Source organism: Crocodylus siamensis, chromosome 3 (assembly GCF_052110815.1).
Source record: "Crocodylus siamensis isolate JL-2025a chromosome 3, ASM5211081v1, whole genome shotgun sequence".
NCBI classification, from domain to species: Eukaryota; Metazoa; Chordata; order Crocodylia; family Crocodylidae; genus Crocodylus; species Crocodylus siamensis.
In genome coordinates, this window is record NC_143397.1 from 200,048,545 (window position 1) to 200,066,097 (window position 17,553).

The 17,553-nt window shown below is 41.0% G+C and overlaps 1 protein-coding gene across 9 annotated transcripts in view; it reads right to left on the minus strand.

The window, feature by feature from the left end:
• Positions 1–6,310: 6,310 nt before the first annotated feature.
• NCOA2 (nuclear receptor coactivator 2) overlaps positions 6,311–17,553 on the minus strand; it is a 271,388-nt gene continuing 260,145 nt past the window's right edge. For all 9 annotated transcript variants that reach the window (XM_090040140.1, XM_090040142.1, XM_090040137.1 and 6 more), the window contains 2 exons: positions 15,367–15,456; positions 6,311–10,075 (listed from right to left, as the gene is read on the minus strand). In XM_090040140.1, the coding sequence (XP_089896266.1) occupies positions 10,064–10,075; positions 15,367–15,456 (102 nt within the window). In that variant the 3' untranslated portion in view covers positions 6,311–10,063. The remainder of the gene's footprint in view (positions 10,076–15,366; positions 15,457–17,553) is intronic.

The following is a 17,553-nucleotide window of genomic DNA, read 5'->3' on the forward strand; positions in this document are numbered from 1 at the left end:
CTATTGGCTTTCTGAATGATATTGACTTTAACTTCCATTGTTATAAATAGGATTTCAGGCTAATCAGCACCTTCCAAGAAGATGCTCAGTTCTTTCTCATTAAAGTCACTGGAAATTTTGCCACTGACTTGCATGGAAACACAAGAGCTCTTAAGCCCTGCTCCTGCAAATACTTAGTCATGTGTGTAATTTTATTTCTATGCATCTCCATGGAGTTCAATTAGGTTAAAACACCAGAGTAAAGACCGCACATACTTTAAAGGGGTTGCAAGACTAGCTTCTGGGGGCAGGAATGTGTCTTATCCAAGGGCCCATCATTGTAGCCTTAGCTCATCACCACACAGGTAAAAGATCTGGTTGTTTTTTAAAGCACAGTATAGATTGATGACGCTCTATGCATTATTGCATGGGAAACCCATCCTAATAATAATATTTAAAAACATTGATTTTTGTTGCTTAATTAGTTTTTTTTTAATTAAGCCTGTTTTTTTAAGGTGCATCACAGACTAATATTTTTACAACAGCATAAATGATTCTGCATAGGCAAAAAGAAAATGTTCTGATATTTCATTTAAGAATTTGGCTCATGAGACCCAATCATACAGAACCAGATGTGCTGTCCCTTTTTTGTGTGGGAGTCTCATTGACACCAGGAGGACTGGAATGATAGGCTTGTTTTAAACAAACAAAAACAACTAAATAAATGACACTTAAAAAAAAGAAATCGTTGCAAAAATTGAATGCTAGACTCTGTGAAACTTTTCATTGCAATTTTACAAAAACATTGCAGCACCTTTATTATTGCCAACCTACTTCTTTTAGTAAAATCCTATTCTTGTTTCCAGCAAATAGGTGAAGAACAACAGTCCAGATGCAGGTTCTAGCTCATGTAGTTTATTTTATTCAGAATATTGTTCTAAAAACAACACAATTCAGCATAATGAACAAAATCAAATAACTTTGACTTCTCTTTTTGGGCAAGTAGATTTTACAAAATGACCATCTCCCACCCACAGCTCTCCACTTCTTCCTTCCGAGAAACTTTGGGTTTATTGCTGCTACCCCCTCTGGACAGCAAAGGGCACATCAGAAATAGTTCATAGTACACGTGTAGCACTTTCCATGCAGGGTTCTCAGAACATTCTATAAATTAAGAAAATATAGGATCTTAGTTCCACTTTGTAGTGGAGAAATTAATGCACTGAGGGTTCCCAAGTACTCGGGATCATTGTGACAGAGTTAGGGAAAGAATCCAGATCTCTTGGTTTTGTTACATTTTGGCAGAAAGAACACACTATTCTATGAGCAAAGGGTTTTATCTTAGAGGACAGGCAGCTACCATTAGTCAATATAGGACAATAGCCAGAGGTAGCACAGATTATGATCTGATCAATGTAGAAATCCAAAAGTCATGGTAACCTTTAGGGACTTTGGTTTTGCACCATAATTAGGATCTGTGATGAGCAACCTGCTACAGTTTTAATTAATTTGTTAGGACAGATTAACATAATCAGATTGACTTGTTTTGTTGTCCTGCAGGTGTTTCTTTGTATTTTTTTTTTTTATTTATAATTTTGCCCGAAAGTAATATCATCAACCATTCCTAGGGTGTGAACAGACAATAACACTTAGAATGTTCATATTCACTTTAAACCCCACGGGCACGTCTACATGAGTGCGTGCATGCACTTTGTGGGGCCTCAAAGCCTTTTGAGACACCACAAAATGCACCTTGCACATGTGATTTGGCTGTCTGCACTGCAAATATGAGCCAAATTTAGATAGTAGGAAATCCCATCATCAAAATAAAGTGCACCCAAAAAAAGCAGCATTGGCAGCAGCATGTGTCACCTGAAACCATGGCTCTGGCTAGCCAGAGCCATGCTCCAGCTGTTGACCAGGCTCCATGCACCTGGATCACTGCCAGTGCAGCACTGGGAGGCCCCCAGAACCTCAAGTAAGGCTGCTGGGGTGAGCCCAGTGCTGGTCTCAGCCTCCCCTACCCCACCTGGGGCAACCTGCCCTACACCAGAGTGTGTTTACAGGGGCTTTCCCCAGGGACAACAGGCAGTGGCACAAATATGTGCTGCTGTTATTTGTCCCAAGGGAAATGCACAAGCGCTCATCTGGATGTGCCTGAAGAGTCTAGACATACAGGCCACTTAAAACCAGCCTAAACTTCCTCTCAACCCTTTCAAAAGCATACTGGGAATAATCAGGCATGATTTTGAGCTGGTCCTCCATGAACCAACTCGATGTTATGCGGAGACACAAAACATTCTCTGCCTAATGTCTGGTCAGTTTTTCAGGCAACCCAGACTGCACCAGACTTCACCACCCCAGAAACATGTGCAGGGCAAGGGACTGCTCTGGAATGTAGCCAGGACACTATTGTTCAAACTCTTGCTCCCATCTTCCTCTGGCACTAGGGTGGGCAGGCTCTGGGCACAGAAGTAGGACTATTTAAAGTTCCTGAATCATGACAACCCTATTTTCCTTGTTGACCCACTGCTTTCTCCCCCTCCTCTCCCCTCATGCTCAGCAGCAGGGATCCAGGTTTTCCGTTTCCCAAGGGAAAATGGAACCTGCCCCCCCACAGATTTTGCCCTTTAACTGAGAATTAACTGGATTTTCCAGTTTTGCAAAGAGCACTCAGGGTGGGCCTGAGATGTGTGAGTCAGCCAGAGGTTGGCTCAGGCTCACTTTTCCCTCCTGAAGCCCTTTGGGGTAAGTAAAGCTGGAGGCTAGCTGGGGGACCCCCTCTGACAGGGCTGGGGGTGGGACAGGAGGCTGTGGGGCAGGAATGAGGGGCACCAGCAGGACTGGGGTGGGGTGGGGAGCTGTGGGTTGGGTGCAGATGACTGCCAGGGCTGGAGGGCATTGGGGGCTGTGGGAAGAACCAGCTGGGCAGGTGGGAGGCAGGGCAAGGGTATGTGGGTGAGAGCTGAAGGAGCGAGGAGGTGTCCACAGGCACTCTCAGGCCTGCACAGGAGAACCCCGCCAGCATCTCTGCACCCTGCTGTGGACAGGGTCTTTTACATGCGTGCCTAGCAGTGTTGAAGAGCTGGGGCACCTACCCTGCCACCTGCTCCTGCAAGGTGGTGGTAGTGGCCAAGGTGCAGTGCTGCAGCTCAAGGGACACTGTGGCATCCAGGGCACTCCTGCTATATCACTGGGTGAACACCCTGTCTTGTGCTGGGGGCTGGGGTGGATGCTAGGCTGCTGCTGCCATCCTGAATCACCTGCAAGAAGTTGAAGAGTGTTCCCAGCTCTTCAAGCTGCTTCAGTTGAAGCAGCTCCCAGCTGCTGCCACTGATCCTGCCCTGCAGTGGTGGCAGCAGAGCTGAAGAAGTAACAGGGAAGGAGGAAGCATAGCACTGTGCCCCAACCCAACAGTCCGAGTACCCTCAGGGCAGGTTTGGTGGCTGGGACTGCGGGTGCCACACACTTCCACCTTGGAGCATGGTAGGCGGTACCTCCACTTGGCCTTGCTGCCTCCTCCCTGTGCAAGCTGAAGCAGGGCCCTACCCCAGGGTGCCATGATCCCTCCACTTTGATGCCCTGGTTGATTGCCCTTGCTGCCCACTCCTAAGGCTGGCTCTGCTTGCAGGTCATGCTGGCAGGGCTGCCAGTAGCATGGCAGGGGGGTATTGATCATGCTGGCAGGGCTGGGAGGAGGGGCGGGGGGGCTGTGGCTTGGGAGTGAGGGGCACTGGCAGGCATCCAAATTGCATTATTGATAATTGTAAAAATATAAATAAAACATTGTGTTCACACACACATTATATTATATATATATATAAAATGGTCTTTCATTTTAATTGCAGATTATAGTTAGACTTTTGTCATTTTTAAACAGAAAACCAGGATCCCTCTTCAGGATTCCTTCCTCTTCCATTTCACTCCTTCCCCAAATGCAGCTGCCAATGTCCCTGCTGTCTCCAAGTGATTGAGTGGAGGGCACCAGAGCTGCTCCTGCCTTTCTCCAGCCAGTGACAGTGACAGCAGCAGGCAGGTTCCTTCTTTCTGCCTGTTCTCCCATGCGTTCTCTGCCAGCCTGGAAGCAAACATGGGAACGGGGACCCACACACTGTTATTGTTGCTGTCCCTGACTGAAGAATACCCAGGCAGGTATTCTTCATCTTTCCCTGCCGCATTCCCCCCATTCTCTCCCCTCCCCACACACACACACATTGGTTGGGGACAGCGGCAGTGGGGAGTTGGAAAGGGGGAATGGGAGAGGAGGGGACATGCTGCTGAGCAGTGGGGAAGGGAGGGAAAAGATTCTTACCTGCTTTGGAGACTGCTACTCCTACAGTGTGATCCAAAGGGAGGTGGGGGGAAGGAAGGGATGTGACTGTACTGCTTCAACCCCTATGGATCTGCCCCAACAGGGTTCATGTGGCTCCTCCTTCCCCAAGATCTTGGTGGCTTTACAAAACCTGTCTTGTAGGTGAAATGAATGTCAATCTCACCTGCTAAAGACTCCACTCTCCAGGTTGCAAGGGTCATTTGGGGTGATGGGGATGGGACGAGTTGAGGGGCTGGCAGGTGCTGGAGTGTTGCTTCCTCCTTGCTCCAAATAAGAGTGGCACCCCAAAGTGCGGTGTCTCCAGCAAGGAAGTCAGATCAACAGCGCAGCTTTCAAAACACAGGCTGTAAAGCTGTGGAGATCTTGTGGACCTCCTGGAGCCCACAGCCATCCTGGGAACTATAAATAGCCCTCACCACTCCCAGGAACTATAAGCAGAGGGCCAAGCCCCCTGCTCCTGGCAGCCACTCCACTTCTCCCCAGAAAGTCTCGGTACTCCATCACCCCAGTGGCATTTCAGCAGTAGTGAAATTCCTGGAACCCGTAGCAGTGTCTGTGTGGCCACCTCTACCCAGGGACAATTGTAAACTGGTTCTCAATCAATAACTCGCTTGGAACTGTTCAAGTGTCAAGTCTGTTTGCAGCTGTTTCAGTCAGGCACAAGAGAGCCTGTTGTATCCTTTTCAATGCTACTATGTAAATACTACTTAAAAAGTGATTAGAGAATAGCTGTAAGGACCATTTACCAAACTGATGCTATTCAACATGAGAGTGAAAAGAATCTGGTCCTAGTATAATGGAAAGTCTGATGGGGGATGTGACTTAAAGCTTTAACTGATAAGACTCTCTTTAAGATAGTATCCTGTCTTTTCTTTTTGCTGGATTTGTACCACTCTCATGTGTTGTTCCCATAAGAAGATATCTACTGGTCTCATGAATTCTTTCCTAAAGCTTTGTTTGCAAGTTAAAAAAAAAATCTTCTATAGATAAGCATTTATTAGCAGCTACTCCTTATTTCAGACAGGTGGGCAGGCAGATGCTGAGAGTAATTCTTGTCAAGAAAATGCAACTCCTCAAAGGATGAATGAAGTGGACAATGCTGATCTCTAAAGTCATGTTCATACTGGAGTCACTTCTACTGTACACACGAAACTGACAAGTGTAGGTACTTGTTCTAACTTCATGCTGAGAAATAACACTCCTCATCCTGCAATTCGTCCTTCCAGACTGCTATAAAATGACAATTATAAGCAACATAATTTTGTTTTTTTAGAGGATTAGAGTAAAAAGGAGTTCAGGCAAGATCAAGGGGACTACAAAAACCCCTCTTGTCCAAAACGAATACTTCAACATGAATAGTAATATCATGCCACTGTTTGCAAGTATTTGTACAGAAACAACCCCATTGGATGTTATAAGCATATTTTAGTTTAATAAAAATAATTGTTTCTTTTTTTCATGTATTTTCTATAGATAGTAGAAAGTTCTGACAATCCAAAAATCTTACTGGTTTAATATTCTTTCCACAATGCAGTAGCCACCTCCAATAATTTATTTTCTGAATGACTTGACTTCAAGGGGAAAATGACAGTGCAGTGTTCTGCCAACATGCCATTTCCTTGTCCCTCAAGGCCCTTCTGTAAGTCTAAATTCCATGCCATTCAGCCTTAATGCCTGCTGAGAATGTCTAAAAGGGTGGCCTGTTAAGAGCCAACTGTGATGTAAAGAACGGTTATTAAGGGGCTTGTTTCAAATAGGCCACTTAACTGTGTCAGATGGCAGTACTTTTAGTCAAACCAACTTTAGGCAGGATTCAACATCCTACAGGTGAAAGGATTTGCAATGTGACCTCTGGTTTGAAAAATTTAAAAGTAACATTATTTAGCTAAAAAAAAAAAGTAGCCTTTAAAAATGTAGACATGAATCTCCCTTCTCTGCATAGTTTCTATTTCATTACATTTATCTGAGAAAATGAAGGCACAACAGAAACACACTGAGATCTCTAAAGCCATGTAAAACCCGAAGGCATTAAAATTTATTAAATGATGCAATAACAACAGAATTCTTTATTTACAATAGCATTATTTAACATCAAATAAGCAAATAGCATCAGCAAAGCAATATTAACTTGCATAAATGTATTTAAAATTTCTCTGAATATATCTACCTTTGCATAAACTGCTCACACTAGAAATACAAACATCAATGCAGGTGAACAAGGTGATGTTCAGAGTCAACTCCGTTTTGAAAATAAATCACAACCTGAAACACTGTAAGCTTTCTCCTGAAGAACCATAGTTAATATATTGCTTAAATTTTACCCTTGTATAATCTTTTCATATACACACATCTCAGATGCAACTTCATGAGGAACTGTACAAATAAAACCCACAAATGACAAAAGGGAAAAATTAAATGACAGTAAATGTTTGAAGAAATGTGTCCATCATCTCTACCGAGCAACATAAAGATAAGTGATGATGCACTTATTCCAAAATTGTACACAATTCACTATACAAATATAATACATCAGACAGCTATGTAGGAATATACAAGACTTAAAAACAGATCTAAGGCATTATGCTAGATTTTAGCATTTTGAGGTTCTTGCACATAGCTTTACCTGTAGTAAGAAACTGAAAAGATTTTGTTTTAGTCTACAAAGAAACACCAGGGAGAAAATTCTAATTAAAATCAAAGCCACTACAGTAATTTTTTGTGCAGAGAATGCTTTTGCTCTTAGGCAGCATACTACCATACAAATACTAGAAAACTTTAAATTCACACCAACAATTAATGGCTTAAGTTGCATTTCAAAACTGATTGTGTATCTTTGGGTTCTGCAAGTGGAGCTGTGCCACCCATTTCATCTGTTAAGCCCATATGAACTCCATTTTAAACAAAGATTAAAAAATGCATTATATAAACTGCAAAAACATTGCTTTCTATTAATACAGATCAAGAGAGATATTGTGTGGGACAATATTTTCAACTTTAAGTACAAATTAATTTGTTATAGCAAAACAGCTCAGTCCACTTTTCAAACTTACTACATTACGTGAACACTTAAATGGGTCGTATTACCAAGTTCATGTATGTTCATTTTTCACATTATGTGTCTTTCACATTTAGCAATGTAACTTGAACACTGTTTTTTGTCTAATAAGCAAAATTCAAATACTTTCTCCAACAAATCTGCTGTATAGAGGATGAAAAATACTGAAGATGAAGGGACTTGGTTTGGTTTTTTATTTTTGTTTCTACAGTGATCAATATGATCAGAAAAATTCCTTCACTCACTTGTTTTTAATTAGTTAGACAATAACTAAAACAGCAGGAACGCAATCTGAGCCAAAGTGATATGTAAAATCTCTTTTCTTTTAAAATGAAAATCGGCGATGAGCTAACAATCGCAAATATATTAGAAAGATGTGCAGATCTGTCATGAATTGGGAGAAATATAAACTGCTAATTTTGTCCATGGTGCCAAAGGTTATGAAAAGAGGTTAGAAACAAAATATAATACAAACAGAATTAGTTTAAAACCCATTTACACTTTGTGTTGCATGACATTAAAGTCCTTCTAATTTATACAATTCTTATATAAATAATTTAAAATCAGGTATATAATGTATATTTAATACAAATGTCATCGTGTCAATGAGGCTATGGAGCTCAGGGCTGACAGTTACTTTAGTTTTTCACCAGAGCAAAACACAATGGCTCAATTGATTAAGTATTTCCTTTTTTTAGTTTGATCAACAAAATGGTAACTGCTGAAAAATACTTTTTTCCCCATGGGTTTTGAATCCCCCTCACAGGGGACAAACAGATTCTGATTTTCCTTGGTTTTCAGCAAAACTGCTCCACGGAAAACAACTCTTTCCCATCATCTTTAACATACTTTCTTCAGCTTTATATAGAGCAAGAAGAAGGTTTGTACATTTTAATCCCCACCTCAAAAAAACCCCAAAAAACAAATTACAAGAAAATAAACCTTTCACTCCCAAAAGACATGGCTGATGAGATATTATCAAATGCATTGCATTTTAAATGACTTCAAACATTGGAGATCAGGTAAGAAAGTGTGTGGATTGGGAGTTAGAGGAAAGAAACAGGAAGTCAAAGAACTTCATCAACTCCTTGGTATTTCAAGTCCTCATAAACTGATGCCAGTTTAGTAAAGATTACTCCAACCCCAATGGGCAAGAAAAAAGCCACCCCCACAGTGGCCTGCTTAGTAACAGTTAGTTTCTCTAAGAGTCATTAAGAAAGAATATAAACATACAAAAATCAAGAATTGGTTCCTACAGTGGCTGCATATAATATAGTTTAGATAAATGACTTCATGAGCAGAATCACAAGGTTTAAAAAATGAAAACTCTCAAGCCTACAAATTAGGTCTAATCAAGGCATTGTGATTCTTTACAAAACACTTTTTCAGGAGACACACACAGCTATGAAGATATCTAATTTAATACTGAAGTACCTCATTTGGAATCAACTCCACAACATGTATATCTCACAAAAATTATACAGTTAAAACACTTAAGTTTTGAACTTAAATTATTGCTTGTTTATATATAAACTGGATTTTATGTACCTTACAAAACTTCCTCAGAGTCCACACTGCTTTAAAATAATTAAAAATGCACGATGGTGGTTCTGCCTGTAGTGATATCTGCCATAGGTTTTTAAAAAATCATTATTTCCCCAACAAAGGGGACAGGGAATGGAAATTAACATGTTTTAAAGCAGGTGTCTTTAGCTCTTTTTGATATTATGCACCAATTCTGCCACTACCATCACCAGTAAATGCATTCTCATTGAACCCCATTATTCAGCAACTGGTTACTTGCAGCCTAAACCGCTGGTAACACACTTAGGGAAATGAACGGCTTACCTGTTCTTTTATTGTAGAGGAGGTGAATGAGAAAAATGTCAAGAGTCAGGTAAAATCATGGTTGCTGATTTTTAGGAATTTAACAAAAAAGTAACTTACATTGATCTTTTTGATTCATGATTGGTATTACAAGCATTAAAAAATGTGCCTTGTAAACAGCCCTCTCACAGAGTACTCTTAGCCCGTTTCACAACTTTGAACCCATTCAAAATTGATTCGTACAGTATTCTACACGTTCATCTTCCCCAACTTGTCCTTGAAATCAAACCCACTTATTATATTTGTATATGCACCAGACATTGCCTCCCACCCTTACCAGGTTTTAATCCACTCCCCACCCCCAAAATGCAGGCCTTAGTTTAAAACACAAATTTTCAGATGGAACTGAATCCTTTGCACCAGACTGAGTAGCCAGGGAAAACAAAGCAAAAAAAATAAGGTCTAGAACTAAACAGAAACAGAACAAGAGCATGGTTGTTATTCCTTAATTACATACATTTAAATACATTCAATCTGACATGGTTTATGAAAATTGCCTGTCAACATTTACTTTGCAGGAGAGATCTAAGTTGCACTAAGGTGAATGCAGTGAACAGACTGAGCAACTGTCTGTACGCTAGCTTCAGACTGTCAAAGAAGAGGCTGCTCTTCCAGCAACAACCATTTTGACCCCACTCTGGAAGGCAGAGCTGAGTCCTGTCTGCAGCGCTTAGCTGAACTTGCTCCAGTGGAACTGGCTGGCAGGTCAGATGGGTCATAACAAACAGATGCAGCTCTTCGAACTGGTTAGGGTTTTGGGCTGGGGAGCCCAGTCAGCTGGAGAAGGGAGCAACCAACAACCTTCAGGGTCAGCAATATTTCTGCAGAAATAGGAATAGGAAAAAAATCAATTACTTCATTGACAGACGCAGAGAATAGGGGAACAAGGCTATGTTGCCCACATGCAGATGTTAAAATAAGGGAGTCACTGAGATGTGAGGAATTTTATGCTCCACCTCAAACACTGTATGGCAGAATGCACAGTATTTGGGATGGGCATTAAATGCCTTAAATCCAAATTGTGCCACTGCAAGACTGCCCCGAGTCCAGTCCTGAGATTCAGACATGCAGCTATGTCTTGGATCCTAGGGCTCTCCTTTGCTCTATCCCGATGCTCAGCTGAGTGTCAGGAATGGGCACGGGCAGCCCCAAGACTGAGAGCTATTTGGGGCCAGATCCAACAATCAGCTAGTTTGAGATTGGCTCGAGGTGCAATCACCTGATTGTTGGCACCAGCTCTAGACAGCCCTGAGTCTGGTTGGAGATATGGGAGTATACAGGGTCAGTGCTGTTTTAGATCTGGGGCTGTTCCCTGGAGATGCCAACACTTAGCTAACTGGCAGAGTTTGGGGCAGCCCCAGTGTGGAACAACATGTGCAAATGTTAAATTTAAGATACCACAAAAACCAGCCACACAGATGTTCTACATTACGTGGAATACCTTTGTTTCTGGTTTTCTATTTTATGGTACCACAAGTTGACTGAATATGTGGCATGTTGTAATTTATGGCACAAAAACACGTTAAATGTATTATAAAGGTAACATTTACCAGAGGCCATAGAAACATGCATCTATCTTGCACAATACAGATCTAAACAGAACTCAGTCAACCTACATGTCATGATTAAACAAGACCAAAGGGACCAAACTTCCAAAACTGGCCGTAAAACAGGCAGCTTCACAGTTCTCTGTGCTGATGCCATTAAGGCTTTACCTTCAACACCAAAGACCACATGTTACTTTAAATATGATTAGAACTGCTGAAGTGAGTGGGACTATTCAGAAGTGTAAAGTTGTGCTTTGTTGCTCTGCTACTGAATCTTTGTATGTGCCCATATTTGGAAGCTGAGAGAAATTCAGACAGCAACCAGTAACATTGCTAAAGGTAGAAACTGGGGCACTAACCGTAGGTGTTGATTTTGAAGAGGCACATGGTATGCCAGCCATTGTTTTTGCCCTTAGTGCAAAAACTGCTTATAACACCTCTGATGATAAACTCTGAAATTGAGAACCCTCAACAAGTGCTCAGTCCACCAGCTCTTCTTGGGTACCTGTCTTCTCATGTTTGGGTTGGAAACATTATTCTGAACATCATTCTGAACTTGAAAAATCCAAAACTGGATTCTTCCCAAAGAAAGTTTTCATTTAAGTAAATCAGCTTTTTCCATCAAAAATACCCAACTGGCTCTACCTGAAACAACAGCTCAGAGATGTGAGCCACTCCATTTATCTCAATTAGATGTTGCTGCAGATACATAGGAATATTGATATTTAAATAGTTGTGGTTAACTATTCCACATTCCTGATCACAGAAAAGTGGGGTGCTGATCATATCAACAAGCTACCGAGAGTGTAATTCATTGTGATCAGTGACACTTGCCAGAAAAACACCTCTTTGATTGCCCCTTACAGTTTGACTCCAAGAAATGACAGGCGAGAAGCGAAGAGGAGACTCCTGTGGGGGGTATATGAACACCCCCAAGTGCCCTGATAATCCTACTGCAAAAACATTGCTTTCTAATTCAGTGCGAGAGCTCAAACAGTCAAATCCTTGTTGACAAACTTTGCATTTTGGCCCTCCCAAACAAAGGTGTGGTTTTCTTTGTGGTGATTTTGGAGCACAGTAGCTTTCTTCTTGACTGGTATGGTTACTGTATTTCTAGCTCCTAAAGGCTGCCTGTAGATTCAGGCAGATCTCATCATATTGCATTTGATTCCCATTTCAAGCTTTTCTTTTTGGCCATGAAGACTAGGAAGGTACCTGTTTTTCTTGAATGACAACTCATTCCAAAACTTAATCGTACTCAGGAATCCAGGGCCCTAAATTCATGTCTACTCATTACTCCAGGCCTGCCTGAATCTCAGGAACTCCATGCATCTAACACAATACCCCTGTGATGTTAATCTGAATATGTTCATAATTTAAATGACCTCTAATTTTGCCATCTTAAGTAGGCAAAAATAGCTATATACTTTCTCTAGTTGAGCTAGGCCTAACAAAAATTTACTATGCATTAGCTTCTATATGTTTAATGCACTGACAACATGTGCTGCAACAATATTAGCATATGGATTCAAAACCTGTAGAAAAATAAACATTCATAAAGAAATGTGTCCTTATGCGTTTGGTGTATCCATTAAATCAGCCAGGCAACAATGAGCCACATTCATTCCAATGACTATAAGGGCTTTCAGGGGGAATAAACTTAGGTCATTATATCATAACGAAGTTACATGATAAGAGAAGGAGAATATATAAAAATACAATCTTGGTGAGGAAAAAACCCCCCATCTTTTTCGGAGGGATTGAAAACACACATTAAGCTACCATCAGCTAAAGTTACATTTCTACATACAGAACTCTGAAAATTTTTAGTATTTGTGTTGTAATACAACATAACTAATTCCTGATTTGAATTTTCTTCATATAGCTACATCTATTGTATATTTTCTTTTTTCAAAGAAAGCCTATTCTTAGATTACACAAAATACAACAAACTGCTTACTGCTGTAATATAATACAAATTTTCCAGACAATGCTACCAGCTCTGAATGATTAAAATACAGTAGAGAAGCAAACCTGCTTTAACCCCATCTTCAGGATTAAGGAAGTTTGCAAAACTTGTATTTTTAAAAATGTGTTACATATTTTACAGGTACTTATGCAAAATTCTGACTGGGAAGACAAGTGGACTCCCAAAGACTTCTGTAGAATTCAGTAGTTTTTAACCAGGACAAGTTAAATTGTTTACTTACTATTACTAATACATCTATAATCATTACTACATACTTAGATTATCCATATTTTAGCTAATTAAACATTGCCATTTGAAATGAGTTTAATTTTGATTTGCAATCCCACGTTGGAACTCTTACCATAGCAAATCCTCACATAAGACTCCAGCATCTTCCTGCCCACCTACATTTAAAGCTTGCTTGCTTTCTATCCTATTAACATTTTCCTTGATCTTTTTCCCAGCCTCAGCTTCTGTACCTACTGCCCTCTTCTGTCACTTACTTCTTCCTCTTCCATTGAATCTGCCCTTAAAATCCACCACATCTAAAAACTTCCCCCCCTTATACTCATGATCAACAACATTGTTTCTATAATGTTAAACTCTACAGGGTAAGGACCATACTTGTGTGTCTAAATGGCAAGAAGATACTTCAAAGATACTGTCCAGAAAAAGGAGCTATATTGGCCTCAGTGGCCATCTTTTCTATTAATTCTATTTACATGATCCACTCCACAAAAAAAATTACCTGCAGGTAAATCCTCCAGTCTTGGAGACATACACAATGTCACATGAATCCCAGTGGTATTGAAAACAGCCTTTCAGGCAGTTGTGTTATATGCATGTGAAAATACAGAGTGGTTCTGAAGAGATGGATAACCCTTCAGGTTTCTCTCCTCAACTTCTCAACTGATCTCAGGATATTTAATCTCTGAACAGACTTTTTCCTCCTCTTTTTAAATTTTTTACCCTGAAAGTGGAAAATTTTACTTCTAAATGTTATTATTGGCCTCAGCCTTTAATGCTTGCATTTTAATTCCATTTCTTTTTCCTTGGCTTTTATCATTGAGAAATGGAAAGAAGTGACAAGAAATCTAAGTTTTTTGCCCTTTATTTTGCTTACACTCTTTTCCATATTTTTCCTGTTTTAATGGTTCAGAAAAAAACTTTGAAGGGAAGAAAAAAAATACAATGAAAAAGCAGGAAAAATCAAATGTGGTCAGAAATAAGCAAGTAAGGAACCAATTACAAAAAACCCCCCAACCACTCAAAAGGGGCTGGGCAACTCATTTGCAACCCTGCCTCTACTTCAGCACAGAGGGATGACCAAGTCTAAACTATTTCAAGAGCTTTAAAGTTTGTATGACATGCTGGCTGGCTCCATAATTAGGCAGTCTGTGTTGGCGCTCTATGGCAGGAGAAAACGACTAAACGAGAGCAATGCTGCATGCACTTTATTTTAGAGTGGAAACCTACATAAAATCTTTCTGTTTCCTTTGAAAAGTAAAAATGAACACTGATGCAAAAATTAGATAATAAAAATATCAACCACTAGATGGTGCTTTGAAACCGTATTATGGAGTAACAAACCCTGTTTAATCCTTACAATGCTAGATGTGCAATGAAAATGTGAAGGCATCAATTTAGTTTTCATATGGTTTTAAAAGCAAGAATATTTAATTATTTTCAGCTCATAAACTTTCATGCAAAAATACTTCAATTGCAGTGGCCTTCCTTTTATATTTGTGTGGGTTTAGACAGTTGTAATGATGCTTGGATCACACCCCTTTGTTTAAAATTAACTCTGGTCCACAAGAACCAACTTTGTTATTGCAAGCTTCTTCTAAAAGCTGAGAAGGCTATTTTCCATGAAGAACACTCCAGTGAGGGGGCACCTAAAAACTTCCTTGTTCATCTGCCAATGTGTCAAAAGCCTATGGTGGCTTTCCTTTAATACTGCTACTGGAATACAAATCAGTGTAGCTGCAAGTGTTAATTACTATATCAGTGGGAGATCGGTCTGCAAGTTAGCTCAGTGCTGCTACTCTCCTTGGAACAAGTATTGTGCAGAAGGTAATTTAAATAATTCATAAAATCGTTGCCTTAAGTACAATGCAACAGACAGCAGAACATTTAGATAGCATTAAACATAAAACGGATTAAGCAAACAACAGCGGACATATACATCAGCAGTGAAACCGCACTCCTCTTTACCAAATACTTGTGTAATTGCACTGTAAAAAGGAAATAAACTCCAAATGAAACTTTGCTGAATTTAATTGTTTGTTACCTTCATAAATGTTAAAGTAGAACGGGTAATACATGAGATAGATTTAACACCACCACTTGGAGTCTAAATGAGGATCTGTAACATAGATGTCACTGCCAGTTGAATTAACAATGAATTCACTGGAAAAACCTTTTAAAAACACTAATACAAAAGAAAAATGGATTAAAATCATGGGTTATCAAGAAGGAAAAATCACTCGCACAATAGCTGTTTCTAGCTCTGCTACGAACAAGGGCATCAACACACCTTCAAGTCCTCAAACTACTCAGTTTCTAGTCGACTCTGTGTGCGTGTATTATTTCTTACCCGTGTTGCATCCCCCTCCTGCTTTATCATATCCATTCCAGGCAGCTGGTTTGGAAAAAGATTGCCTCCCCTCATAGCAGGATCATTAACCTAACAGTAACAAGATATTAAAGCAACATGTCAGAAAACATGAGGAGACAGTAAAAAGAAACATTACAGAATAATATGTCACGTTGTAAATGCACACAATAACTCGCCTCTAAGATTAAATTATGGTCAGACAAACAACTAGGTAAACAGGCACCATTCTTATTCAGCATGTAGGCCTGTCCCATACTATCCTTACTGACAACAGCAGACTTCACTCTTGATACTGTTTTTGCATAAACGCTCTACTTAGGTGGGATCTAAAAGTAGCTACCTGCCGGAAGCTACAGACCACCAGGTATCTTCCTATTCTCAGGGACAAAGATAGCATTGGTTCTCCTTGATGCAAAACCACAGCACAGCTTTATGAGTATGATAAGGAAACAGGGCTGAACTGCATTAAATACAGATTAGGTGCAAATAGCTCATTTTCCCTGCTCAGGAGGAATAACAGGAAGAAGGTGATTTTAAGTGGGAAACTGTGTCTGTACTTGTTCTCATATGGATGGTCTTCAGTGGGAGAGGTGGTGGGGGAAAGGTTGTTGCTATGTGTGTGAGTTCCTCATTTCTCCATGCTACACAGGAAGGTTCAAGTTTGCAGATGTAGTTAGTGCCTGACAAGTTTCAAGTGTGCTTAGCCAGAGAACATACTGTGCTTACTCAAATCTAAGATGATAGATTTACCAACCCTCACCCCCATTAAAAAACCCTCGTCTTAGATTTGGGTATGGGGCAGACAAGCAGCTGCTGCAGCTCTGGACAAGGCCAGGGTGGCTCATGTGACAGCTAGACCATGCATGCAGCAGAGGGTGCACAGGGGTAAGAGGCGTGCAGTGTGACGGGGAGCGGGGAGGGAAGGGGCCACGCAGTGCTAAGGGGAGTGTGGGGGAAAGGGCAGTGGGCGGGAAGGGACAACTGGAATGAGGGGAGCACAGAGAAGGAGTCATGTAGTGTTGGAGGGAGCACAGGGGAAAAGTGCGGCATGGGAAGGAATATGTGAAGCAAGGAGGGGGCAGGGAGCGCAGAGTGAAGGGAGTGCAGGGAAGGAATAGATGGAAGAGGGGGAGCACGGTGACAGTGATGCATGAAGCAGGAGGGAGCACCGAACAACAGGGGGAGCTGCTGCTGCTCTGGCCCTAACCCTGACCTGGGGTGGAGGCTGGAGCTGGTCAGGGTTACTACTACTGCCTGGCTCAGCCAGGTGCTCTGTGCCCTTGGTGGAGACAGAGCCAATCAGCTTCAAAGTAAGTAGGAGGAATGGTAAAGGGGGTACAATGGGCCTGGGGAAGGCGGTCTGCCTCTCAGCTGCTGCTTTCCCTGCCACTACTTTCTCTGTGACAGTAAGGGGGATGGGTGAATTTAAGATGACCCTCCAGTAATTAGATTCATAGAAAATTAAAAAAAAAATATAATTTTCAATGTCTAGAATCTAATAAGCAGGGGAGAGGGGCAGGGGAGGGGTGTAAAAGAGTGACTGAATAGCAAGCTCTAGGGGCACTGTACAATACAACTTTCCTCAATAGCCTTAGCCTCCTGTTCCTGGGTTCCTGTTGGGACCATTACCTATTATACGAAACTTTGGATAGAAGGTGTCTAGTACATTTGAAAATTCCTGCACCATTCCTTTGCTGGAAGGGAAGTAAATTTTCTGTCTTGCCTCCCTCCAGTACCTCCTGGCTGCTGGGATGTCTTTTTACTACACTACCCACTACTGCCCATCATCTTGGCTGTGGCAAAAGGAGAAGACAACCTGCCACCAATCATTATGCCCTTCCAGTTTAAGGTCCTTTTGCCCTACCCTGCTGCTTGTGCCATGATTCACCGAGTTGCCAAATAATGGCAAATAAGGAGGAGCTACAGTAAGGATATTGGAGTGATCTGTTTAAAGATCTAGGAGGACAACCATGCACTAGTTTTCAAGTAGTTCACATTAGGAAAGTTATTTTTTCAACCAGATGGGTAGAGGCCTCGCTTTTAATATGACAGTTTAAAGTCTGTTTAAGGGCCCCTGTTTTCCCTTTCTCAATGATAAGCAGGTGAATGGATTTTTGTAAACCCAATCAGCAGATAATATAACTATGGTATTCTTTCCTGGACAGA